Source organism: Carlito syrichta, unplaced genomic scaffold (assembly GCF_000164805.1).
Source record: "Carlito syrichta isolate Samal-C Ts95f unplaced genomic scaffold, Tarsius_syrichta-2.0.1 Scaffold314875, whole genome shotgun sequence".
Classification (NCBI taxonomy): Eukaryota; Metazoa; Chordata; class Mammalia; order Primates; family Tarsiidae; genus Carlito; species Carlito syrichta.
The window spans coordinates 161102-189006 of record NW_007258971.1 but is presented as its reverse complement, the minus strand read 5'-3'; the positions used below and the strand labels follow the sequence as shown (position 1 = coordinate 189006).

Here is a 27905-nt window from a genome sequence, read left to right as displayed (position 1 = left end):
GTTTGCTTGGGGCTTCTGGGACAGGTGTCTGTGTTCTAAATGGAGATACCAGACAGCTCTTTTCTGCCTCTGAACTTTGTTTTATCCGAAAAGGATGCCTGTCATAGCCGCGGCTATTTTGTGACACTGAGGATGGCAGAGCTGAGAGAAGAAAGCCTGGGTCTCTGATAGCACTGGAGAGCCAGGCACGCTGCTGCCTCTGGAGCTGGCTTTTGACTCCTGTTGCTCTTTTGGTTGTGTAAGATAATGAGTTTCCTTCTTGTTAAAGGCAGCTTGAACTAGACTCTTCTCTTCTTTGAGGCGTGAAATATTCTAAGTCATAGCCTGCATGTGTGCACTTGTGCAGGCGTGTGTCCAGGTAGGTATGAGGAAGAAAAAGACTGCTTTCAGTAAGGGTAGTAGTTCCACCATAAGTCAAGATAAAACAGGAATTGGATCTGCCCCAACTCATGAAAATGGCAAGCCTGTCAGTTTCCTACTCCAAGTATGATCCATGGACCAGTGACATCAGCCTCACCTGTAAGCTTATAAGAAATTCAGAATCACAAACTCCACCACTGATCTACTGCATCAGAATATACATTAAACAAGATTGGCAGGTGTCTTCTGCACATGTTAAGGTCGGAGATGCATCGTCCCAGGACACTCAAGCCCTGAAGAAGTGGAAGAAAGAGGCCCAGCAATACAGGTTCCCCAGGGATCTCTCTTGAGAAGTTTTCAAGTTGGCTCTGCTTCCTTCTCCTTTCCCTCATCTCAGGTGGAGGGGGGACTTGAAAGTCATTTACACATGCTCCTCCTCAGGTCCCCTTTTCTGAAGATTATCCTCTTTGATTCTTTGAAAGTAACTCACAACTCCTGCATGGTAGAACTCTAGGATTGTCATCTAGAACCCAAGTGGCAAAGGATGCCTCTCTCTGATAAAATGGATGCTGTGGAGGGCTTTGCTTTTCTTAAACACACTCACAGATCCAGCCATCATTTGTGGATTCAACTTAGGGTCAGAAAAGCCCTGCTGGATGCCTGTCATATGCTCCGTTGCTACTCGAGCACAGTGTGCATACTGGGTTCAGTAGAACTGGTAGCATAATCTGTGCAACTTGATGAAAAATGAAAAATGCAGGGGGCTCCTTGCTCAAAAATTATTACAAATTCTAAGAAGGTAACAGTAAAGCACTAAACCAAGCGTGGAACTTGTCTAAGCATGGAGTCTTCTGCATGGCTCTCACACCCAGGAAGCCAGCCCAGTTCTCAGGATAAGGTGAGCAGAAGAGAGATGAAGACATGGTCTCCAATTTCAGAAAACTTCTTGCAATCAAGAGAAATTTTCATGGGAACAAGCCTAGAATTGGTTCATGATAAATAAGACTCTAAGATAAAACCATTTACACTAAATATCATTTCTTCATTCAAACTTACCACCTGCAAGGCATATGAATAGTTTCTTGGATACAAATTAAAAAAAAATCCCTCATTCCCAATCTTCATGGAGCAGCTCCCGTGGGCAAACTAACAAGTAAATAGGCCTATTATAGGAAGCCTCAGATTGTTATAATGGAAGATTCCAGCAAGTATTAAATATTTAAAACTGAACCACAAATCTACAAAATCTAAGTATCTTCTATAGTCAGCAAATTTCGTGTTCTACCAAAAGTTAATTTTGGGAATAGCAAAATTCATAAATAAGAAGTAAATTGTTCTATGATACCAAATGTTGAGTTTCTGACTGGCACAGCATTTTGCCTACATGGACATTTTGTCTCATGTGTGCCTACCTATTTTTTCCTGCATGAAATCTGCTTCTCTTCCTAATCTACTCTTCCCTAAATACCTATCCCAATCCCATTGCCAGAGGTGGGCAGACCCAATGAAGTGATCCCTTTTCCTGATGTGTTTGGAGAATGTTTGGCAAGTTCTGTCTGAGTGAAGGAGAGAATGGAGAAATTTGTATTTAATGTCAGGCTCAAATTTTTTTAAATGCCAAAAAAAGAGGCAGTTTATTTTAGACCTTCTCAAGCCCAGCAATAGTGAGCAATTTTCACATCTTCAAGCACCAAATCCAATTAACCTTTTGTAGAAAATTCTGATGCAGGCTTCATTTGGCTAGAACAGTTGATTTATTACCACCGTCTGCCCTGAGTGTGGAATGAGAAAATTCCAAAAGCCTTGTGTTACAATCATTGGTACAAAAAGCTAAAGCGATTTCACTCATTCAGAAGTAGAGTTTACCCTTGACATTTGGATGAGAGTCTCAAAATTATAATGACTACTCTAGAGAATAACGGACCCATTGAGATTCGGATGCTGGGCACTCAGATAGGTATATCCTCTAATTGACCCCCATCTCAACCCCTGCGTCTCTATGTGGGTGGTTCACATGCACATTTCAGAAACCTACAAATTACCCCTTGTTGCGACCCTCAAGTGCATTGTATGAATACAGGAAACCTGAATGTTAAACTTGTAAACACCAAGGTGCTACTATAATTGTCATCTGTCAAGCAAGAACTCAGAAAACATAGTTTAACCATGCAGACGTTCTTAAAGAACTGGCATTCACATGATAAGATCTAGGTTTTTCTGAGGAAGAGCAAAATCCCTTTTCTCAGGTAGAGCAAACAATATTAAGCTTGAATACCAATGGGGGACAGCTTGAGACACCTTTTTATAGGTCATTTTGCCCATGGTGGAGGCACTCACCCTTTAAAGGACACTGCATGCTCATCTGAACAAGGTCTAGTTGCCATCAGAAGCAGGGCACCTTGTACAAATCGCCCCATGGCTTGTGGGTAGGGGTGGGGGTTTCTCAAAACTTGGTTTTAGAGAGGACCAGTGACACATATCCAAGGCCATGCTTTGCAAGAAAGCCGGGCACATAGCCTGCCTTCCTCCAGCTCCATTGCAAGCCTGGAAGCGAGCCTGTGCACGCTTTTGTGAATTTGAACCTACTCAGGCTGAGCCAACTCAATCAGTGGGGAAATACAAATGCCCACTTCATTTTTATTCAACTGACCAGAGGCTTGCAGTGAAGAGCTCCCTAGGACAGCTTGCCAGAGAAGCTCCAGGAAGTAGGGCTTCCTTAAAGAAGGTACATCCTGCCATTAGCCTTGTGGCAGTTCAGACAGCTGGAGAATTCCCCTTGAAGGAAGAAGGGGACTTCTAGCTAGGGTGGGGTCGTTATCATTTAGGGCAGAAACACAAGAGCAGATCTATTTATAAACAGCCAGGATAGCCTCTTACTGGGAGTTGTGAATAAACAATGTGTCCATTCTTAATAAGATGATATTATGCTCCATTGACCACAGAGGCTGATTTAGGAGCTATTTTTTTTTTAAGTCTTGGGGTTACTCTGGTGAGATATTCAACATTTTTCTGTTTTACAGTGGTGTGAGAGGTAGCATGGTATGATGTCGGTGACTGCACATTCTGGAGCCAGAATCTCTGGGTTTGAATCCTGATTTAGCAATGCTCTAGCTTCCTTATCTTGAGAAATCACTTAATTTCTCTGGATCTTTGTTTTCATATCCATAAATTGGGGATAAGCTGTGCATGGTAGTTCATGCCTGCAATCTCAGAACTTTGGGAGACTGAGGCAAGAGTTTGAGACTAGCCTGGGAAACAAAGCCAGACTTCGTTGCTACACAAATAGAAAAATTAGCTGAGCATGGTAGCACACACCTGTAGTCCCAGCTGAGTTCCACTGAGGCAAAAGGATCACCTGAGCTCAGGAATTTTGGGCTGTGGTAAGTCCTGATCATGCCACTGCACTCCAGGCTGGGTGACAGAGTGAAACCCTGTCTCAAAAAAAAAAAAAAAAAATTAAATGGGGATAATTTAGCTCCTACCTCTCAATGTTATAATGGATCAATAAGTAAAGTATTGATGAAACATTCAGAACCCAGAAGGGCTTCTCCTTCCTTCAATCTATAAGAGCAATGGCCAGGGCTAGGGTTCATCCATTTCAAAACATTGCTTTAGTTTCATTAATACTAGTCTTCCTTAAATGGATGAAACCAAAGCAACTCTCCGAAACGACAAAGCTATAGAGCTGCTAAATTAGTGTCATTGGAGGTTAGAAAAATCCTGACATGAGTAAGGCTGAAGTAGTCAGGGAAATCTTTGTGAAAGAGGTCATTTGTTAATTCAACAACTATGTGCGAACCGCTTATTAGAGCCTGGCATTGTGCTAGTGCTTGGGATCCATCTCACTCGATGCATGAGAGGGACAGGGTTCTTTTCTGTACTTAGGGTGAGCATTGAAGGAGTTGGAAGAATTCGAGGAAGGGAGTTGCAGAAAAAACCTTGGCAAAGGTTCAGAGATAAGATGAAGATGGTGGACATGGGAGAACAGAAAGTTTATTTTTGGTAGTTTCTGTTTACGGAAGCCCAGAGAACGTGATACCACAAGTGACAGTGAACAATTGAAGTTTCAGACAAGAGCAAGTATATACATGAGGGTGCACACGCAGGACTAAGGGAGGGGGATGGAACTGCAAGTATGGACAACTTGGTCTCTATTTCAGGATTCCAGGAGTGGTATAAAGTCTAGATTTACAGTATTAGAGACAGAAAGAGGGAAGAAAAATACAGAGAGGCATTCTGGAGACAGTATGGATAGTACCTGATGACTGAACCTTGAGATAATGGAGAAAGAAGAATAAAAGGTGATTCAATATTCTTCTAACCAGTTGAGATGACTAAAACATTAACTTAGCTCAAGACCTCTAAGATGATTCAGTTTAAAGATAATCAATTTTATAGACGCATTCCATAGATGAAGAAGGGCTTAATCAAAGCAATATGTTAAAAATCAGTAGCAAAGATTGAATAATGCTTCCAGTCTTGTCACTTCTTCTACAGGCTGAGTATCATTTATCCAAAAGGTGTGGGACCAGGAAGTGCTTTGAATTCTGAATTCTTTCAGATTTGGGGATATTTGTATATACATAATGAGATATCTTGGGGAAGGGACCCATGCCTAAGCACAAAATTCGCTTGTGATTCATATGCCCCTTATACACATAGCCTGGAGGTAATTTTGTACAAATTTTAAATAATTTTGTGCATGAAACAAAGTTTTGACTGCCATCCATCACATGAGATCAGTGTGGAATTTTCCACTTGTGGCATCATGTCAGCGCTCAAAACGTTTTGGATTTGGGGCATTTTGGATTTCAGATTTTTGGATTAGGGAGCTCAACCTGTCACACCAAGGAAGAAGTTACAGTGACATAGAAAAAGTATAGGCAGACTTGAATTTGAATTCTCTGAGTGAACGATGGGGCTTTATTCTGATAGAAACTGGAAGAAAATATCTAATCTCACAAGATTGTGAAAAGCAAGCAAAGAGATTTAGCTCAGTAGAGTTCAATGGCAGTGGGATTCTCTCCCTTCTATATTTGACCCCAACCTCACTTAGACTCTGTGGAGTATCTCTTCTTTTTCTGAAAGTGTATTAACTTGTAGGTCAGTCATTGTTTTGTTAAGTACTAGCCAGGCCAAGTTTTCTTAGCTTTGGCCCCCTCCCCTACCTTGGAGAGGTGAATCTCCTCTCTCCCTCCCTCCCTCCCTCTCCCTCTCTCTCTCTCTCTCTCTCTCTCTCTCTCTCTCCCCCACACATACACACACGCACATTTACTTTCTAAATAGACTTTGTTTGAAAACGTAAACGAAAAAAACAGCAACAAAACCTTGTGAGTCAAGAAAACACATTTTAAGCAACTACCAGAAGAGAATTCTTGGAGATCTATTAGATTCCTTGAGGACTTGCTCGGTGGTAATGGAACAAAGCATGTTTGGTTGGTACAGGAGACACAATAACGTGATTCAGTGACATAGTTGCAGACAGCTGCAGCATACACCAAGCTGCAATGAGTCAATGAGGCCTGTTCATCCACATTGGCTGGGCACTCAGAGAGTGACCACTGGCAGCAGTTCTTCCAAACTCAAATGCCAACCCAGAGTGACAGAATATCAGAGCTGGACGGGGAACTCTAAAATCATCATGCCACACCCTATCATTTAATAGATGAAGAAACTGAGGCCAGGAGAGGGTATTATGGGAAGAAGAGTGCACAGCAAAAGAAGGGAGCAGTTGCTAAGAGGAGGTTCATAGCACAGGTGTTGGGATCTGGTAGTGCTTAGGCAAATAGCTTCACTTCTCGGTCTCATTTTTTATGAAAAATGGAAAAAAAAACAATGCCATTTATAACAGGCAGCTGGGTGCAACTGGCCTTCAGGGTCATTTTTAATTCTTCCTTACTCTCCTGCCTCCCCACCTGTACACCTCCTAGAAGTACAAGACTCGGTCCACCATGCCCCAAACATGGAGCTACCGCCCTGCATGGTGAATATGGGAAGCTAGGAGTTGGTGAGACAGAGATCGCAAGAGTTAAGAGAAAAACAAAACTTGGCTGATATGCTGGTCTCCGAGGTCCCTGTGGCAGTCGGCCAGCTCGCTTTGTTGTAGACAAGGGGAACTCAAAAATGAAGCAATGGGAAGCACCTTAAAGGGAGAACTTGTTTGGTTTTCTTCCTGGGGTTGAAGTCATTTCCCTCTCAACCAAATGATGAGATTTCCTGATATACATTGCCTGTTATCATGCAAACGTAAACAAGAAAACGAAGATTAATTAGGTGAGCAATTACTGCTCACCAGCCACTAAGCTAAGCACTTTCCATATATTAACATATTTGTTCCTCACCATAACTCCATGAGCTAGGTATTGATTTTAAAGCTAAGAAAACAGAAAACAGAGAAACAGAGAAGAAGTGAACTGGCCAACATGGCACAGTTAGCAAGTGAGACCAAGCAGCCGAGTTCAAAAGGCTGCCGTCAGTCTTATAGACGATGCATTGTTGCCACCTAAACGCAACTGAACGAGGGAAGCAGAAGGCAGAGACCACAGAACAGGAACACAGGAAGCAGCAGCACCAGGCAAAGCAGGAGAAAAACAAAGGAAAGGAAAGAGAAGGGAAGAGGGAGCAGAAGGAGGGTGAAGTGGAGGAAACAAGGGTAGTGCAGCCCTGGAAATCGTGTAGCTAAATGAATTTTCTGAAGTTTGCCCACAAGGTTCTTCTCTTATACAAGCAAACAGGCATGTTCAAGATCTCAGAGGTGGTGGAGAGTGGTGGTAGAGAGGTCGCAGGTGAGGTCTTTGCTCATGACGATGGAGAATCCTACCCACTCAGCTTCCTTGGGCTAGCCCGTGATGACAACTGGCAGTGAACACAGTGGTTCAGAGATCACCCAGCTGGGACCCAGTGGTCCCACCTTGCTTCGTCACTTCCTAGCTGTGCATGTGATCTTGAGTCTCAGATTCTTCATTTATCAAATGGGAGTAAGAATAACGCTCATGGGGTCATGGTGAGAGATAGGTGATCCATCATTTATTTATAAAGCCTCACTCAGAGTCTGGAACACTGATCATTTATACGAACTGACCAATAATGAATATGATGACTACCAGCTGTGACCTACCTTCCAATGAGTCCATTTCACTTCAGAGAATCTATAGAGTCTTGGACTTTTGCACACATTGGGGGCACATGCCTTCCAATGGAGTTCGTCTAGACAGTTGTTTTTCCTGCTCTGACTAAAGAACTTGTGATGGGACCACGAAACACAAGTCGAGGTAAAAGACAACACTTAAGAGTTGTATTTGTGTTTACTGCAGAGTAAATAGCATAAATGTTCCATTTCGCGTCCATAAATAAACTTGGAGAAGATTTGCATATTTTTACACATTTCTAAAATGTACATTTTATTATAGTTCTTGAGAAGTGAGCATCTGTTAAAAATATTTAAATCAAAAGTAGTGTTGGCTGGGCATGGTGGCTCACACCTGTAATCCCAGCTCTTGACAGGCTGAGGCAGGAGGATTGCTTGAGCCCAAGAGTTGAAGACCAGTCTGAGCAACAGAACAAGACCCTATCTCTTTTTTTAAAGAAATAAAAAATATATATATAAAAAAGCAGTGTTAAGCCATAACTACACTGAAGCTATTAACTTGAAGTTGGGAACAATAATCCTTCCCAAACTACATAAATCCAAATGACTTAATTTATCATATTAAACAAAAGTCAACTGGTGACTGAATTGCCTCTGAAATGCTATAAAATAAAAATCCTATTATAACTGAAACTAGGAGATGTGCCCAATAGATTGTTAAGCAAAAAGAAGAAATAGATTTCCCATTCTAGCACATGAGAAATGCATTAAGTACTGAAAAAAGGGATTGTAATCATTCAATATCATTTATGAAAGTTTGCTTTAACTTACAATGTCATAGAAACCTGCAAAGTAAAATGTGAGAAACTGCAACCCAATCTGATTAAAAACAACCAGAATAAAGACACATCCTTGATAACAGTTTTGTTTCCTCTATAATTATTTGCTCATTCTTTATTAACCAGCAATTTTTACCTGGGGTATCATAGATATTTGAAAGTATTACAGAACCAAATATGGCATTTCTCAAGTTTACCATTTATATGGTGAGTCAGAAACTCTCAGCCTCAGTTTTCTTATCTGTGTAATAGGGATAATAGGTAAATCTGCTACAGTAATTCTAGTCATTATAACTATCAACTGCTATGGTGCAGACGATGCCACTGTTTTGATGGCATATGGAAATATAATAAATAAAACTTTTCAAAGATAATAACTTAGAGACAGTATTACTCAATGGTTCACAACATAAGTGTGGGACTCAGGTCAGGATTCAAGCCCTAAATATTCAGGCAAGTCATAAACTCTGAACGTCAGTCTTGTTATCTATGTAACAGGGAAACTTACCATATTATCAGTTTCATAGAATTTTATGAATATTAAATGAGATGAATGCTTGTAGATGTTTTAGAAACAGTTTCTGGCACAGAGCAGGAACTCAAGAAATGGCAGCTATTTTTATGTCAGTAAATCTGAACAAGACTTGAACCATCCCTCCTGCTGAGGAGGGGAGGCGGTGATAGGGTAGCTACTTGCTGAGAGAAATTCTGGAACATTTCCCAATTCTTCATCTTACACAATATCCAGAGAGCAAGGGTTGCTCTGAGGGGGCTGTCTCCTGGTAAGTTATAGGGCAGCTAGCTACCTTTTAGTAAGGTCTAATTAGAGAATGGGAAAAGGAAAGGAGAATCAAGTCAGTTGTGAGTGACTTCTGCAGGAGACTCAGAACTAGTGGCTATTAAGAGCCACTCCTCTTATCAATCAGCTAGCGAAGTCAAAGGTTCACCATATACACATGTATGTAGGCAACACATGTGGACAATATCAAATTTTTAAAAAAAGTCTCATGGGCTTTGGTATGGAGAAAGGTTGATATATGAGGATTAGATTTATGGCCTAGACCCTAGGTCAATGGTGAACAAGAAAGACTTTCTCAAAAGTAATGGGAAGAAATATCCCTCAGACTTATTTAGCCAGGACAGCGCAGAGTGGGTATAGTGATGAGGTCTTCAAAAAGGCTCAAATGGACAGGGAGGCACTCTGCTTTTCTCTTGGACAATTTCCTGGAAGATTCCTGCTTCCTTCTGGAACACTATAGCCACATGGTAGTTGTCACGTTGGGACTGGATGATACTTACTTGGAGATGGAGCCTTCTAAGGAATCTGGGAGAATCAAGGTATGGATGTAAACCAAAATATGGGTGACTAGCCCAGAAACCGCTCAGATACTAGGTCAGAAATCAGGGGAGCTGGCAGAAATCAGGAAACACAGATGAGAGCAGATCTAGCAAGTGACTAGGAGTGTAGTAAAGGGAGCACCTTGCAGCAAGTCCCAGGAAAGCATACTCAGTCAAGGATACGTACAGGTGCGTGAGATGCCTGCAGTATTAACAGTGACAACAGCAGTGGTGACTGTGACCATATCAACAGCTATGAGCTATCGAATGTAAAAGTAACAGCAAAGATGTTTGACTCTACACATGCAGTGTCATTTAATGCTTGCCACAGCTTACTCTCTCCTTATCAGGTTGGGTCCTTATTTTAAAAGCTCTTTGAGAATCCCATTCAGTGCTTCCTTCAAAGCACTTGCTCACTTGCAATCATTTAGCTATCAGTATTAATTTAATGTCATTGTCGCTGAACTGTAAGCTCCATAAGGTTTGTATCATGACGGTTGCTCACCATACCCAACCATGGAGATCTCAGTAGATACTTGTTGGCAATCTTGTGAACTTGTGATAGGCTAAACAGAAAGAAAGGAAGGAAGGGAGGGAGGGAGGAAGACAGTGAGGGAGGGAGGGAGAGAAGAAAGAGAGAAGAGGAGAGAAAGAAGGAAAGGAAGGGAGGGAGGGAGGGAAGGAGGGAGGAAAGAAGATAGGAAGGAAGGAAGGAGGGAGGGAAGGAAGGAAGGAAAGAGAGAGAGGTAAAAAGAGAAAAAGAGAAAGGCCGGGCTCGGTGGCTCAGCCTGTAATCCCAGCACTTTGGGAGGCCGAGGCTAGTAGATTGCCTGAACCTGCGGGTTCAAGACCAGCCCGGACAACTTGGCGAGATCTGGTCTCTACAATAAAATAAAAAATACCGGGCATGGTAGTGCGCATCTGTAGTTCCAGCTACTCGGAAGGCTGAGGTGGAAGGATCGTTGGAGCCCAGAAGGTCAACGCTGGGGTGGCCATGAGCGTGTGTGCACTGCACCCCAGCCTGGGGGAAGGAGTAAGACTCCAACTCAAAAAGAAAGAGAGAGAGAGAAAGAAGGGGAGTAAGGAAGAAGAGGGAGGGAGGAAATAAATAAAGAAAAAGAACTGGAAGCTCAGGCTTGCCCAAAGATACACAGGCAAGTCACAGAGTCAGGACCTGAATCCAAGTATGTTTTAATTTCCTAGCCTGTGCACTTAGAAAAGAAAACCAGAGTCCCTCATACAAAGAAGATTGGAACAGAAACAACTCTCACCTCTAGGAAGACTTGTATATTTTCCTTTGGGGTAAAAATACATTTCAGAGCATAGAAAGTTTTGGCCCCTGCAGGTGGCAAGAGAGATGCTGCAGAGCTGAACAGAAGTGCACAGGTGAACCTAGCGAAGGTGGGCGGGAGGCATCTCAGGCAATGAAACTCAGAAAGTACACAAGAGACTTTAACAGCAACATTTGTGGAGAAAAATGGAACACAGAGAGGTCAACCTCTGTCAACAGCAAGGTCTCTTAAGTACTTCTATCCTCTGATCTGGCCTAGAGAGAAAGAGCTCGGTGCTGAAAGCAGCCTAATAAACGGAAGTATTCAGCATCAAGACGGCTATCAAATAATTGAGGCACTTCCAGTTAAAAACAAGTACCTGGAAAAAAGGACATGATACACTTGGATCTGTTAACCTTCTCTTTTTTTCACCTGTCAACATACCTCTGAAAGAGCTCAATGCCAGAACCATCTGGGTTAGAAAAAAGAGTTTATTCAATAGCTGAATTAAGTCTTCACTCTGAACCCTGAGATCTCAAGGGTGACAGTGCCATTAAGCGGCTGGGGGGCGGCCACCACTCTCTCTTCAGATTTTCACTAGCCTTCCCGCAAATGAGCGTAAAATTTAAATCAAGTCAGAGTATTTATTACTCAAACATAGATTCAAGACAACTCCCCACCTCAAAAAACAACCACAAAAAAGCCAGGATGCCTGTCCATAGCATTTGGATGTCCATCTAACATCCAAAGTCATTGTTTAAAGATGCAAACAAGAGCATGACTCTCTTCCTAAATCCCCCAGTGGCTTTCTACTGCCTCAGAATAAATTCCAGATTTATCTCCGTTGCTCACAAAGCCCTGTCTGACCTGAATCTCCAGTTCGTCTCGCTTGCCTAGACTCTCCTCCTCACTGGTCTCCAGCCAGGCTGGCTTGCCTTTTGTCTAGAGCTCACCAAGCCCCAGGCCCTGTGCCCATGCTGTTCTCACTCGTGAAATGCTCTGTTCCAGGCCTTCGCATGTCGCAATGTGCAGGAGTCTCAGCTCAAGTCTTCCTTCTCAGAAAGCCCTTCCTGACCTGAAGTAGCATTTGCTACCACCCCACCTCATTCTCCACCACGATTCCATCTTGTTTTCACTGATTTCACCACCATCTGAAATGATCTTTCTCCTTCTCTCGGTTTGTCAGTCTTGTTACCTCACACCTGAATGCAAGCTCTGAGAGAGCAAGATCTCAGTGTATCTTGCTCTCCTGTGCCCCACATGAGATCTGTGGCAAGCTTATGGCATTCCACGGGAATGATGCCATTTCCTCTGGTGTCAGTCAAAACTTGATCAAGGGTGTGACAAGCTCTACTCTTCAATGACCCAACTTGAACTGGGTTGCCATGAAGACAAAAGACAGCAGAAAACTCAAGAGAAGAAATTCAGGTTGAATCATTTGATCTGGCATTTAGATGGAGAGGATTCTATTCTGCTGAAATTATATATAGAACTGTATTTGGTTTTAACTAGGCCAAGATAGAGTTCAACTGAACACACGTCCAATCGTATTTCAAACGGTCTCATTACACAGCTGTTATTGCTAACAGTATTTGTATCCAGTTCGACACAATTAGCCATCCCTCCTTTAAATAATTCATCCACTTAAGAAAGGTACTCATTTCTTGGTATCCACAAATGAAGAAAATCATTTGTAGGCATGAAGGTGGAGCTGGGACAAAGGGTTTCCTCTAGCAGAGATTTGTCATAGCATCTTAAAACTAGTCAGCACCTTCAACATATCTCACCTAGCCCTTCAGCTGAAACCAGAGATTCCAAAACACTGGAGATAATAATAGCCCCAGGTCTACATTGTGCTTATATGAAAAGCTTACAGTTTTCAAAATATTTTCACATCTGTTTCATGCTTCAATATTTACAACCCAGACAGAAAGTCAGAGACTCTCATATCATCACCATTCTAGAGACAGGACAATAAAGAGGCGTCGACTTGCTCAAGAGACACTGCCAGGACTCGCAGAGAGAGCTTTCAACATCAACTGCTGCTCACCTAGCAAATTCTTGGCCTCATCCTCATAACTACTAGAGAATGGTGCCAGGAATGGTTACACACTTTTGAATTAAATTGCATTTCTCTTTACAGTCTGGCTTTCTGTCCCAATGTTAAATAGCTTGTCTAAAGTCACTCAACTGGCTGTAGCAATGCCAGGACTCGAACTCAATATGGAAGTTTCACCACCTCGCGAAGGTAACTTGCTTAATAAGAGTCAAGAACTCATACTATACCATGTGACCCATTATTATGAGCAATTCTACTCAATATACAAATCAATCTTCAGCTAACAGTCTAAGTGTCTGACAACACAGGAATAGTAAAATAAATGACAGTGCAGTAGAATATTGTACAGTCAGCAAAAATAATGCTTTTGAAGACTATTTCATGCTGATGATAATGACAGCTAGCATTTCTTGATTGAGCAGTTATTCTGTACCAAATACTGTTTATATACATTATATACATTTATAATATATTACAGTAAAATAATAACCATATATTATATAACTCATTTAATTCTCACAATAACTTTTTCAGGTAGAAAGCATATTGTACAGAAGAAGAAAGTGAGGCTCAGATGGGTTAAATCACTTAAATGAGTTCACACAGTTGGCAAGGGGAGAGAGGTCCAGATTTGAAGTTGGACAGTTCCTCTCCAGAACCCATGTTCATAACAAATATAGACACTATCTAAGATAGTGGTTATGACCTAATATAAAGTTTAAAAGTCATATGTGTGTATATATGTATGTGCATGTATGTTTACTTATGTGTGTAATATTTACCGATAACACTTTTTACATGACTATATATGTTGAGCACAAAGCTATCATTTATTGAATGCTTAATTAATAGGCCAGGTACCATGCTAAGTACAGCCTATACATTATCTCCCATAATTTTCCCAACAATCTTATGTGGTGGGTGTTATTTCACCCATGTTACTGATGATAACACTGAGGGTTAAGGAACTTCGGATGACTGTCTCCAACGTTCATACACCACACTCAACGAATTGCAGCAATGGTTGGTTCTTTCATAACAATGGCGTTACTGATGACTTCAGAAGAAACAAAGGAGACAGGCAGATGTGTGAGATACTAGATCAATAGCATGTTCCTGGAACTAGCTCGTGGCTCTTAGCCAGAGGGATCTTATGTAGCAGATGAGCGCTTTGGGGAGACAGAGGGAGCACAATCCGAGGTGCTGCTGGTGGCATCCTTGATGAGCCTTTGATGTGCACATCAGAGATGCGTTTAATCAGCCTTTGCGATGAACCAGACACTCTTCTAAATGTTTTGCACAGATTGACTCACTTATCCTCATGATGACCGTGTGTTATGTAGCTTGACTGTTTCTCCAAAATCTGTGCAAGATGCATTCAGTCACTGGATATTTACTGAACATTTATACATTGGGAACACCAAAATGAGTAGGACATGGTCTTCTCCCTGGCCAAGTCCTAGGTCCTTGGGCAAGGCACAAACAGTAAGAATAAGAACGTGATGTGCCTAACACAAAATAGCAGCTAAGACGGACTGAGACCCTAACACTTTGCTCACGATTGCTGCATCAGCCCCTGCCTGAGTTGCCAGTCGGCGAGCTTGCCCTGTGGATTCTGGACTAGCCACGCCATCCCCACAATCGTGTAAGCCAGCTCCTTAAAAAGAAATTAATCTCCCTCCCTCCCTCCGTCTCTCTCTGTCTCCCTATCTCTCTGTCTCTTTGCCTCACTATCTGTCTCTCTCTCTCTCTGTATGTATACACACACACACAGCTGATTCGGTTCTGTCTCTCTGGAGAACTCTGAGTGTTACAAGTGCACATTCTGATTTAATTTTTACAACTCTACATGATTAAAGTACCCATGAGAAAGAGACTGTTATTATCACATCCATTATACTCATGAGGAGACAGTTTTACTAGCTCCCCAAGGTCAGGCACCTGGGGTTTAACCTGAGTCAGTCTGACCCCAAAGTCAGTGCTCACTGACCTTCTGTTACATGGGGACTTGGAGATTGAGAATTGACAGCTGCGTGAGCACAGAGGAGGGAGCATCTCACTCAACCTGCCGGATATGGAAAGGCTTCACTGAAGGGGCCATTTCTGTTTGACCTTGACTAATAAGAACAGACTGTCACCGTTCAGAGAAGGGAAGATATGCAAGAGAAAGAGAACAGCATGGAGCTCTGTCTGGCTGGGCCAGTGGAAGACAAGGTGTGAAGCAATCTGTGAGGGAGTGTTGGGAGCCAACATCTATAGCTACATGACTGAGGCCTGTAAAGGCCCATCTGGAAGATCGCCTCTGACATAGGATATCAGTTATACCTATAATATTGGCGTGTGATTAGTGACCAGTGTGCATACATGGCAGTAAAACTTATAAGTAAATCTCAATACACGTGATGGAAAGTGCATAGCAGAATTATTTCTCTCTGTCTTTCTAAGTTTTACTTCTTTCTAGATATTTTTTAACTTCTATTTCCTGGTAGACTGGGTAGTCAGCTCTTGTTCCCGAAAGCTGTTTCCCCTAGGGCTAAAATTAGAAACTAAATAGTTTTGTAGCCCTGCCCCTAGCCAGGCAGAACGTTTTGTTTCGTTAATTACCGAAACTCTGTCTGCTTCAGCCCATGGCCGCCATCTTGGCAGCCATGCATTTCCTTGTTCAAGAGTGTGACAGCTACTATTTGATTTTTAGAGTAGACTTGTTAGGATAAAATATATACATATACACTCATAGTTGCATAAATTTATGCTTGCTATTTTGTTTCCTTTTGCTACATTACTCAAATATAATAATTACTATATGATTTATAAAAGAATTAATGATGAGGTATTAGCTTAGTAGGATATAGCATAGTATTAAAGGTCAATCATTAGATTATATAAAAATTAAAGTTTAGACATATGAAACTCATATGAATTATAGTAAAGTTTGGTAGTTTAAGAATAAGTTTTAACTGAGTTATAAGGCATTACATTAAATCATAATAGGTTAATAGTATAACTGACAGTTAAGTCATTTAACTAAACTTATAGATTATAGTATAGTGTTAAGTTGATAATATTAATCGTTAAAAATATTGGGAGTCAGTGAACTTGGATTGAACCTAGAGTTAACTTAGAAAAGTTTTTTGTATTAATCAGGGTATAGAACAAAGAGTATAATATGAATGATTCATTGAACATTATGGAAAACACTTTGAGCGATTTGTATTGAAATTGTGCACCTGTGACCTTAATGTAAGCACGGCAGGCATCATGGAATTCGAATTGTTTGCTTGAAAATTGCAGATCTCGTGGTGGTCTTGTGATGCATAGTTTGTAAAGCACGGAACTTGTACGCCCCCAGTAAGTGATTGATTATCACACTGCTGGAGGGTATAGAAAATGGTATATAAGTTGGAAGGAGTCCGAATAAAATTTGGCTTCAGTCCTGATCAGACTGTTCCCAGAACTGCCTCCGAGTGGTCTCTTCTCGCTGTCCAGATTCTCTGGTGCGGGTCCTAACCCACCCTTGGTCAGTGCTGGTCACCGACAAGGGAGGCCCTGCACAGGATGTTGAAGCCTATGGACCTCATCTTAGAATCACGGGGAACAATCAAAGACAGGTGAGGAAACTGACGTCTCGGATGGCTGTGAGGCGGATGCATGGAAAGTAGAAGCTGTAAAACTTGTTCAGAGGTGTTAGCAGGGGATGAGAGGAAAAGAACAGTCCACGGCTATTTAGGGTAGATCGTATGTGGCCCTTGAGGACCTACTAAGGAGGGATAGGAAGGAAGGAGGAACCAGGAATGAATCCAAACACTGACTCTGTCATGGCTACCTGGTAGACATTGAATTATGGACCCAAGGAGCCTAAGATAAACTTTTTTTTTTAAAGTTTTCAAGCAGTTTATTTAGAAGGTAAATAAGAGAGAGAGAAGAGATTCACCTCCCCAAGGTAGAGGAGGGGGCCAAAGCTAAGAAAACATGGCGGCTGTAGTTCCAACAGCCACATGGAGACAGCAGAGTTAAACAAAGCATTGACTGGAAAATGTGATGGTTAAAGTCACTAGCAGAAAAATAGAGGCCTACCTGTTGTAGGGCTTGAAGACCACCTCCCACCACTATTAACAGAGCTAGTAGTCGGGCTCAGTGGCTCAGCCTGTAATCCCGCGCTTTGGGAGGCTGAGGTGAGTGGATTGCCTGAGCCCGCAGGTTCCAGACGCGCCTGGGCAGGCAAGACCTCATCTCTACAATAAATAAAAAAATCAGCCAGACATGGTAGCGCATGCCTATAATTCCGGTTATTCGGAAGGCTGAACCCAGTGGGTCGAGGCTGCAGTGGCCAGGAGCAGCCACTGCACTCCAGTTTGGGCAACAGAGTGAGACTCCAACTCAAAAACAAAACAATACAGAGCTAGTGCCATGAGCAATTTGTCACATGTCATTTTCAATGATTCACTCAGGGTTCTGTAAAGGCAGGTACACAAGTAGATCACCTGTACTCCTGTTTTGATCATTATATTTCACCATTGGGAAACGACCCATGAGTCATATCTCATGTGCTCACTCAAATCAATTCACAGCCATTGCCTGGTATATGATGTTGAACTAGAGGCTGAAACCAGAGAGAAAGATGACTGTGATTGATTAGTGATGCCTTACATGGTCAGGAAAGAAGTAGGGTAGCACATGGACATTGAGAAAAAAGGACGATGGACTATGCCAATAACTTTGTAGTGTGGTGAAGAAAAGAGAACTCTGTAAGGCGTGTCTTCAGAAGAGCTGCAGCAATGATATACATGAAAAACAAAGTAACAAGCAGTAAGGTCTAGCCTGTGAAAGCTAAGAAATCTGCAAGCAACAACCAACCGGAGAGAAAACTCTCTGAGAAGAAAACTGGCGTTTGCACCACGCTCCTTCTGATGTTTTCTTGTTTATTATCTCATTTGATCTTCACAATGACTCTATGAGGTAGGCAGCCGGCATTATTGTCCCCTTACATATGGGGGAACCTGGGGCCAGTGATTCCAGAACTCGCTCAAGGTCACACAGCTGGGGAGAGAGAACAGTCCCTCTTCAAGTCCTGGTCCTTCCCCCTGCACTGCACTGGCTCACAGAAAACAGACACATGAGCCATGGAATCAGAGGCGAGAGCTATAAATGGTCACATTGTATGTGTACTCAGTAGAACGATGACCCTGGGGACACATTCATTTGTATCATTTGGCAGTCACCCAAGCAGCTCAGCACCTTTGAACGTGAAAGACACCGTGGGTTCCCAGTTTTTGTCTATTCACGTTTTTTTGGAATCATTACTAAAATAAACTTTGACTTGTCCTCTTACAAAGAGAATAGAAATCCTTGGGCAAGTTGTTTCATTTGGCCTTGGTTTCCTCAGCTATAAAATAAGGTTGGACCCATTTGGTGACTCTTCAAATGATGGCACACACTATCATGTTTTCATGATAATGACCAGGCTTTCACAGAATATCCGTGAACACTGAGCTCTCCTTCCCAGGGAGAAAAGGGCTTTTGTTCATGGTGGGAGCTGGGCTTTTTGAGAAAACGTTTCGTAGGGTATAAACTGTGAAAGTTTAGAGTCCACTGGACTTGTGACATCACATCATGACCCCTTTCCTCATGAAGCACTAGGAAAACAGGGAATGCAACTGAAAGAAGACCACTGGGATAAAACACTTTTGTGTTAGGTGGCCTTCTTCAAGTTGATGGCTGATCGAAGGATCATGACCTGATAATAAAATTAACTTGCTTAGTTCTGAAGGAGGTTTTTGAAGCACCATGTCAAATTTGGACAATCTGCTGTTTGCTTGTAAGCCAGAGACTCGGGCCAAACAACTTCAGATATGAGTATACAGTTATACTAGTATACTCATAAAGAGCATTTAATTGAGAACCAATCCAGTCTAATAAGTGCTGGTTTTGCCACTCAGCACTTATTAGACTGGATGATTATCTTGAGCAAGTCACTTAACCTTATTGGGTCCCAGTTCCTTCTGCTTAAAATAAGGATAGTAACACAGTAGCCCCTACCTTATCTTTGCTTTCTATAGGTTCAGCTACCTGTGGTCAACTGTGATCTGAAAACATTAAACAAAAAATTCCAAAAATAAAAAAATTCAAAAGTTTTAAATCACATGCCGTTCTGAGAAGTGTGATGAAATCTTGCATCAACCTATTTCATCCCATCTGGGACGAGAATCATTTCTTTGTCCAGTGTATTCACATAGTCTATGCTACCTGGTCTTAGTCACTTAGCAGTTGTCTCGGTTGTCAGGTTGATTGTAGTGTATCACAGTGCTTGTGTTCAAGGCAATTGCAGTCTAACACTACATACATCACAATGCATACATCGTTCACTTCTCCTTACCACATATCATCTCCTGTTATCATCTCATATCATCACAAGAAAGGCGAATACTATATAATAAGATATTTTGAGATAGAGAAAGTCCATGTTCAAATAACTTTTGTTACAGTATTTGCTATAACTGTTCTATTCAATTATTAGTCATAGATATTAATTTCTTACTGTCCCTAATTTATTAATTTAACTTTATTGTAGATATGTACGTATGGGGACAAAATGTTTTTAGGGTTTGGAATCATGTGTAGTTTCAGACATTCACTGGGGGTCTTAGATAAGAAGGGACGACTGTACTTACTCTTTTATTTTTATTTATTTATTTATCTTTTTGAGTTGGAGTCTCACTCTGTCGCCCAGACTGGAGTCCAGTGGCCGCTCCTGGCCACCGCAGCCTCGATCTGCTGGGCTCTGGCGATCCTTCCGCCTCAGCCTTCCGAGTGGCCGGAATTACAGGCGTGCGCTACCACGCCCGGCTAATTTTTTGATTTATTGTAGAGATGAGGTCTCGCTGCCCAGGCAGGTCTCGAACCCGCGGGCTCAGGCAATCCACTCACCTCAGCCTCCCAAAGGCGCAGGATTACAGGCTGAGCCACCGAGCCCAGCTTGTACTTATTCTTCCTACCACATAGAGATGCTGTGAGAATAAGACACGGGCATGAGTATACAATGTCATATGCTGGACTCTGCTTCTGAAGATGGGCCATTTTTCTTTTCTTTGCTGCCATTTTCAGAGAGCCTAGTACAGAACCTGAGACTGTAGGAAAAGCTCCCAGATATATCCGCAGGATGAATAAAACATTTTCAAAAACCTTTAAGAAGCTATAAATGTCACATAATCTAGAACATGTCCTAAGTAAGCACGATATTTTCCTGCTGACACCATTTGTTAAATAATTGTACATAGGTAACTGTATAGCCTTTTTAAAAAAATCCTAAAATACTAGTTATGATACATCATAGACGTGAATATTAAATAAACACGAAAGTTTTTGCTATGCAGCCCAAAACACGTGTGAGTAGTGTGTGATTCTGATCCTAAAATGACCCTCGTCATGGGCTTACTTCTCCTCTGTGAAAATGCTCAAGGCCAGAGTTCAAGCTGTCAGCTCTAACTTGGGCTTGGAACCATGAGCAGAGGCAAGGATGTGATAATTCATCCACTGACTTCAATAGGTGAGATGAATGAGTCCAATCCTGAACACGCTCACAGAACCCGTATCAGATTCCTGGGTCTCTGAATGTCCAGCTGCCACTTGACACACGGATCACACAGGCTCAAGCTGACTGATAACTGCAAGAGGGAATTGACCTGACCACTCTGGAAGGGACTCGTAAGTGTCTATCTGCTTATTACCTCTCTGAGTTCTTTTCTTGATCACTCCCCCACCCTCTGATCCAGACACAGTGGCCTCCTCACATGCCCAGCACATTTCCATTCTGAGCCTTGGCGCTTGCTTCTTCCCTGGCCTCTTGGATTCTCTCTAACTAATTACATGGCTGCTCACCTCCTCCCGCCCCCAGGTATTTGTCCAAACATTCCCTCATTGAGGCATCTGGTCACCACTCTATTTACAACAGCAACCCCATCCACCCCACCCTACTCTGTTCCTCCCTTAAGTACTTCACCCCATCTAATGTGCTCTTTCTCTATTTTGTTGTTATTGTTGTTGTTGTGTTGTTGCTGTTATCATCTCTTTCTTGTACCGGACAAGACGGTCCACGTGGGCAGACGTTTTTATCTGCTGTGTGAATAAACAAACAGTTCTACACTAGGAGCTACAGAGGAGGGCTGCATAAATGTACCTCTTGTCTTTCAGTACAGCAAAGATGCAAAGCTAACTTGTGGCATGCATGCAAAATAACAACAGAGAAAAATTAAACCAATAATTATAGGCAGACAGTGATGCTCTTGAATTATTTGTGTGTCAAGTGCAAGTCTATTTTGAAGCAGGAGGAAAAGGAGTCAACCATTAGAATTCAAACCTTGGAGGGAGTCGATGAGGGGAATCCCAATCATTCCGCGAATGCCAGAACCTCTTAGAGCTGGAAGTTCTGGAGGTACGGCAGATCAATTATCTCATTTTGTTTGCAAGGAAGCTGAGCCCAGGAATGTAAAGTAACTTTCCCAAGGCATACAGCCAAGCAGTCACAACACTTAGACTCAAACCCAAGTGTGACTTCTGGGTCCATACCCTTTCTACCCAAAAGCCCAAACTGCATGAAATCAACGAACACACTGAGCTCCTCTCAGATTAACAAATTCTCCAGTCAGGAATAATTTAGCATCTGAAAAATCTCACGTACTATGACAATGCCACTGCACACACAAATACACCATACAACACCACACTCAGCTACATTCATAAATTTATTTAAAAATACTTCCCAAGATTTCTAGTCAAAACCTTTAGTTCTAGAAGCCACTATTTTTAGGCTTGGTCATAAACCAGAGAAAAGGAAAGAGAACCAAGGAAGGAAAAGGTAAAATGGAAAAATTAGAAAAGAGGAAATATAAGGAAGACAAAAGGGAGAAAGAAAAGAAAACACACAGAATATTGACAAAACTGACTCTGGAAGTTTCTGGAATTTCTTTGAATGTCTGCACTATAATACATCTTCCCATTAGGAAATCATTTTTTGGAGCTAATTTCCAAAATAATTCAAGCTCAAGTACATATATACAAATGAACTATTTCTATTCTTTTTCTTCTGAAAATGTATTATCTATACCTCACAATTTAGCACTTCATAATATAGTCTTATTTCCTAATTGTTTCATGTTTATAGGTTTTATTTCTCCTGTGATAATATACATAGGAGCTCTTGTTTTTACCCTGATGTCTACCCTGATGTCTTAAATAATACCCAACAATGTGCAGTATGTAGTCATCAGAGTGAGTCATGTGTATCAGTTGTGTTCACTTGTTTAATAACCATGTGATGCATTGACAGTATGCCAACAGCTAGGCATGCAAAGGCAAATATGGTAGACCCGATTCCTGCCCTTGTGAAGCTTACTCTTAGGTGAGGGATTCAGCCCTTATACCGTTAAACAACCACAAGGGGAGGAGAGGCTGAGATGGACCCAAGAACCAGGGTGTGCATTGGGAGCCTGGAATGTCAAGGGTGATGGGGAAGGGTGGAGGCGGCAGTTTTCCTGAGACTGCAAGGAGCTGGGGAGAGACTGTTCTGGGAAATATGGAAGAGCCCTGAGGCAGGAGTGTTTATTCTAAACACCAAGAGGCAGGCAGTATGGCTTTTAGAGTGGGTGAAGCATTCAGTAAGCTTGAAGGGACACAGCAGGCCAGAGCACTCAGGCTCTTGTAGGCTACGGATTTTAAGAGAAATAAAAGAATATAGGAGTTTTAAAAATAAGGAAGTCACATGATGTAAGTATTTAATTCTGGATGCTGAATATCTCTCTAATATCCTGTAGATGCAGTTAACTGACATACAAGTTCCAAGAACGAAGACCCATCTCTCCCCAAGTCTAAATGTCCTTTCCCAGTGTCTCTCCTACTAACAAACTCACCATTCTGTGCCCAAACATATATTTGGTAGTCAGTTCACCAACTGGTTAGACCCAGTACCCCTGCCCTGTACCCTAACTTCTCCTCAGGGGGAGATATTGAGTATTTTAGCTAGATGTTGGGTTAATAACCTTTGATCGACTAGTGTGAGACTCTAACCATTTACATCACTATTCCTATGGGAAAACATGTTCCAAGTAACCAACTCATAAACAAACTTTCAGGGATATAAAAACTGTGAGTTGGTGACTTCCTGCAACTTGTTTATTTGAAACATTAATGGTGTATGTGCTGGACCCAACAGAAATAATTATCTGGAGTCTTCTAGCATAGTTTACCTAAACTTTTTAAAGACTATATATACTTCTTTGAGATTTAAAGCTGGCTCTTGAAATTTGGATGGGAACGTGTACATCTAAAGAGGCTCTCTCTGACACAGAGCCCTGGGGAAAGAGAGAAATTAAATAAATGATGGAATATACATTAGAATCTTATAGCTGCATGTTTAGATTTTCTAATTTCACGATTTAAGGGAAGGGGATCAGTAGGAGCATTCCATTTAAAACTTCTTAGCTAACTATAAAATGAACAGTTCCAATTTCAATTTGTTCTTTTTTGACATCAAAGGATTTTGCAAGTATTATAAAACTCCATTTCTAGATAGAAAAAAAAGCCTTTCCTACTTATAAGGCTTATTGAAACAACGAAAGTTCAGTTACTCTTGAATTATGCAGAGTTTTCTAAATAATGATTTTGGCATTAACAAAGAATTAAAGGGTATGGCTCTGTGAACACATATATAAATTAGACAAAGACAGAATATGCAACCAAAGAAACTAAGGTCTATTTTTCAATTAGGTTAACAAGCACACCCTGATATAAAGTAAAAAAAAAAAAACTTCCCAGAGAGTTAAAAAACATGAGCTTTGTTGTTAAACAGACTTGGGTTTAAATACCACTGTGCCATTTTTTTTTTTTTTTTTTTTGCCTCTTTTTATTTTTTGTGATTAAAAAAAAATTACTCCAGAACATACTTATTTTCAGGTTATTGTGTGTAATAAATATAATAAAATGTATTAAATTACCTTGAACGTTGTACACTTTTAAGAATATACTTGGAAATTGTTTAAATTTTTGCATAGAATGAAACCATTGGCACCTAGAAATTTATCTTTCGACCAGGCTCAGTGGCTCAGCCTGTCATCCCAGCACTTTGCAAGGCTGAGGTGAATGGATTGCCTGAGCCTGTGGATTCGAGACCAGCTCGGGCAACTTGATTAGATCTTGTCTAAATCAAAAATGAACCCGGCGTGGTAGCATGTGCCTGTTGTTCCAGCTACTTGGAAGGCTGAGGCAGAAAGCTCGTCTGAGTCCAGCAGGTCAACACTGGGGCGGCAGTGAGCATACCCCTGCACTCCAGCCTGGGCAATGGAGTGAGACTCCAACTCAAAAAAAAAAAAGAAAGAAAATTATCTTTCTAGTATAGCACCTAAGAATCTGAGTATGGAAGTACTGTGAAAACACAAAGCATCTTCAGTCAGGTCTGTGTGGACAAGGAAGTACTTGCCTCACAAATAAACAGATAGTTTGAGAAACTTTGACTTAATTTCACTTGTTTTAGGAAGGGTAGCTAAAAAAAAATGCCACTTTTAACTTTACAATAACATATGAAAAAAAACAGTCTTGACTAGTTGCTCTAACCTCATGGACTGCATTGCCAGCTTAGCCAATACATGCACAGAATTGTCTTTGCTAATTATCTTTCCTTTCATATTCATAATACATAAGATTCCTCGTCATGTAGCTTTCCTCAGGAAAGAAACACACCAAAAGCAGCAAACCAAGTCTCTTAAAAATATATTCAAACAAAATATATGAGAAATGAACCATGCGACCATAAACTACAGGTCACCAGCTCAAGGTCCCTGGAGAAGTATGTTGCCTCCTTCCACGATGTTGGAATCACTGAGGAGGTAATAGCACCCCTCATCTATGACCAGGAATTCCAACAGACATTGAATGAATGGGAACCTATATCCTGTTCCACATCAACAAAGCATCGTTTACTATGAGCCATTCTGCTGAATATATGTTTATCGTGTTTTACACAAAGTAGAGAAGTGGCTTGAAAAGTTGCCATGGCCATGCTTTTTCTAAGCAACAGACTGAAGCACTTTTGCAATATAGAAATGAACACACACACACACACACACACACACACACACACACACACACACACGAGTGCACATGCACGTTTTCTCCCTCCCAAGAAATATGCTTATGTAGATGACTATGTACTTGTGTGAGACCAAATGTACTGGCTGAGAAGAAGAAACATAGTTTTAACTATCTAGATGTTTGGTGGCAGAGCCCACTGATACTTCAGCAGAAAGCTGCCATGACAGGGTTTCAAGATGCCTAAAAGTCATCTTAAAATCTTATCATTCCAAGGTTATTGTTATAGATGTAACAGCCTGGCTTTCTCTGGGGATGAGCTAAGTGGAAATAACAATGATATAACACACCTTCAGAGCCAGAGCAATTCAGAGGTGAAATTCTGGAATGCAGTATCAGAGACATGATATTGCCAAAAAGACTGCAACTAAGTTGGGAGTCCACGGAGGACCAAAGTGACTTTTGGTTAAGGTTTCTTCCTGCCTTCCTGAGGTCATTGAACCATCAAGATAAAGTAGCTTAAAAAGCCTTTGAATAGGAAATATGGGTAGAAAAAATATACTCATTTCATTTAAATGTTTAAGCCAATGGGAACACCTGTCTAATTTCTCTTGCAAGGAACCTATGAAAGACAACTGTATCCATAGTGTCACCTCTAATTCACACCAGTGCTGAGATAACATCCTTCATTAGATAAATTTGGCCAACCCAGAGCAATAGTGCTAATTCAGCTCCAACCCAAGCCTTTGTTACAGTTCTCATTTCGGTTTAGGCAGCTCAGATAAGCTTCTCATAAGGCTTTGAACTGACATCCTGGAAGGGCACAATAGACTATGTTACCAGGAGAATCATTAATGAGCATTAAAAAATGTTACTACCATCACAGAATGTACTTTAGAGTCATACTTTACAAGGCAAGAAGCAGAATGAAAGAGCATCCAATTCTCTATGTAAGACTGAAATCTAATCAGAATGTGTGCAGATGCATTTTTGAGATATGCTATATGAAATTTAGCTGGAGAAATATAGTACTTCTACAGATAAGATTTTTTTTCTGAAGAGTATAATCTGCATGAGCTTTTAATTGAAGAGTCCATAAGCAATACTCTCTCTGATTGTCTTGCCTTGCTATTCAAACATTAAATCCATTTTGAATTAATGAAAATGATTTAATCTGAGAGTGTTGGCAACCTCAATGTATTTAGGCCTGTATTTAAAGAACTAGCTTGAGAGCCCTTTGCAAACGAGACCAGGCTACATCACAAAATGATACCCAACCTCTCTTTTAAAGGCTGTTTTCTAAAATCTGCGGGTTTTGACTCGAGAATTCTTCACTCCCCAAATCACATTAACAATGTTTGACATGGTGACAAGGGAAGCAAAAAGGAATTCATATAACCTACACTGCTGATTTTTTGAAACCTCTCATTGCATTTTGGTAAATTTCTAAGGCACGGTTAAAATCCACAGGACAGACCTTGGCTTGAGAGGTGGCCTCTCTGCCATTTTCATGGCTGATTTGAGACCCATTATGCACTCAGTTCTGCATTGTGAAATCCAGGCTGGGGACAAATTTCTGCCTGTCATCTTAGGAAAGGCCAGGAGTTTTGCACCATCCTGTAGTGTGAAAACAGAAAATCAAAGCCAACAGAGAGCTGCTTGCTTTTCTCCTGATCAGCTTGCTGCTTTTTTGAGTCAATCTTGGCTGTCAGTATTTCAGGCTGGGAAGGGTAATTTAGTAGAATAAAATATAGTTTATAGAATCTCCCTAGGGAAAGTTCCTTCTTACACTTAATATTGAATGCGAAAAGATAATCAGCAAGTAATCATCAAATGCTTGGCCAAAATCCATTGCACAGGAAAAGCATTTAGCAAGCACAAAATTCTTTTTAACCTGACAAGACCCTGAATCAGGATCCAAGAGGCCTGGGTATTTTTCTCATATTGCTTATTCTGTTGCAATGACACCCCGATAACACTACAGTTTATGGACCGAAATTTGTTGCACCGCCCCCCCATACCAAAAATAGGATGTAAACTGCAGAGATAAAAATACCTTATGAAATTTTTTGAAAAATGTAAACACTTCACTGAAAACGACAGTATGGATAACTCTGTCAATGACCTCTCCTGTTTAATGTCAATTTCAGAAAACAAGTTTCCACTGTAAATGTTTAATCAGTGCAGTCCCAGGAACAGACAACAGAAAACCTTATCTTCTCACCCAACTTATCTGCTCTGCAAGCTCTTTCCTCGCTCGGTCTCGGTTCCCTGCAGACACTTCAGGCTTTTCTCTCTCAAAAGAGCTGGGAGCTCCGTAGGTTCTGAGCTAGGCAGAAGCCCCGTGGTTTGATTTCATGAGCCTGAGTCCTGATCTACTGCAAGCAAACTGCAGCTTTTCTGCTTGCAAACCCCGGCACCCAGGTCCAAGCACCGCCACGAGCCCCAGCTGCACTCGTTCCTGACTACTGCTCTGCCCAAACCTTGCCCGAAGCCAGCCAAGCACGGCCGAAAGCATCCTACCTTCCATCATGGTGGCAGAATTGCATTCCTTAATTTCCGAGGAGTCTGAAAACCAAGCACCGGGGATACGATTCCGGGTCCCAGCCAGGTCCTCGCGCCGCCGCCGCCGCCGCCGCCGCCGAGGTGGGTTCGGTCCGCTGCTGCCCGAGCCAAAGGCGACGCGTGTCAGCCCCAAAGGCAGGCCATGGATGCTGCCGCGCGGCTTCACCTACGGGCTCCCGGGAAGATGCTGAGAGAAAGGGAGCGGAGCAGCCAGCCGGCCGGGCTGCACCGCCTGCGCCGCCTCGGCCAATCCCTTCCGCCCTGGGCCGCGTCACATGGTAGCCGGCCCGCATCTCCTGACAATACCCCCG

At 41.7% G+C, this 27905-nt stretch overlaps 1 protein-coding gene across 7 annotated transcripts in view; it reads right to left on the bottom strand.

The window, feature by feature from the left end:
- SGIP1 (SH3 domain GRB2 like endophilin interacting protein 1) overlaps nt 1-27855 on the bottom strand; it is a 219983-nt gene extending 192128 nt beyond the window's left edge. For 2 of the 7 annotated variants that reach the window (XM_008072195.2, XM_008072196.2), the window contains exon 1: nt 27553-27855. In XM_008072195.2, coding sequence (XP_008070386.1) covers nt 27553-27562 — 10 coding nt within the window. In that variant the 5' untranslated portion in view covers nt 27563-27855. The remainder of the gene's footprint in view (nt 1-27552) is intronic. The other 5 variants (XM_008072193.2, XM_008072194.2, XM_008072197.2 and 2 more) reach the window with 4 other exon arrangements.
- Nucleotides 27856-27905: the final 50 nt, after the last annotated feature.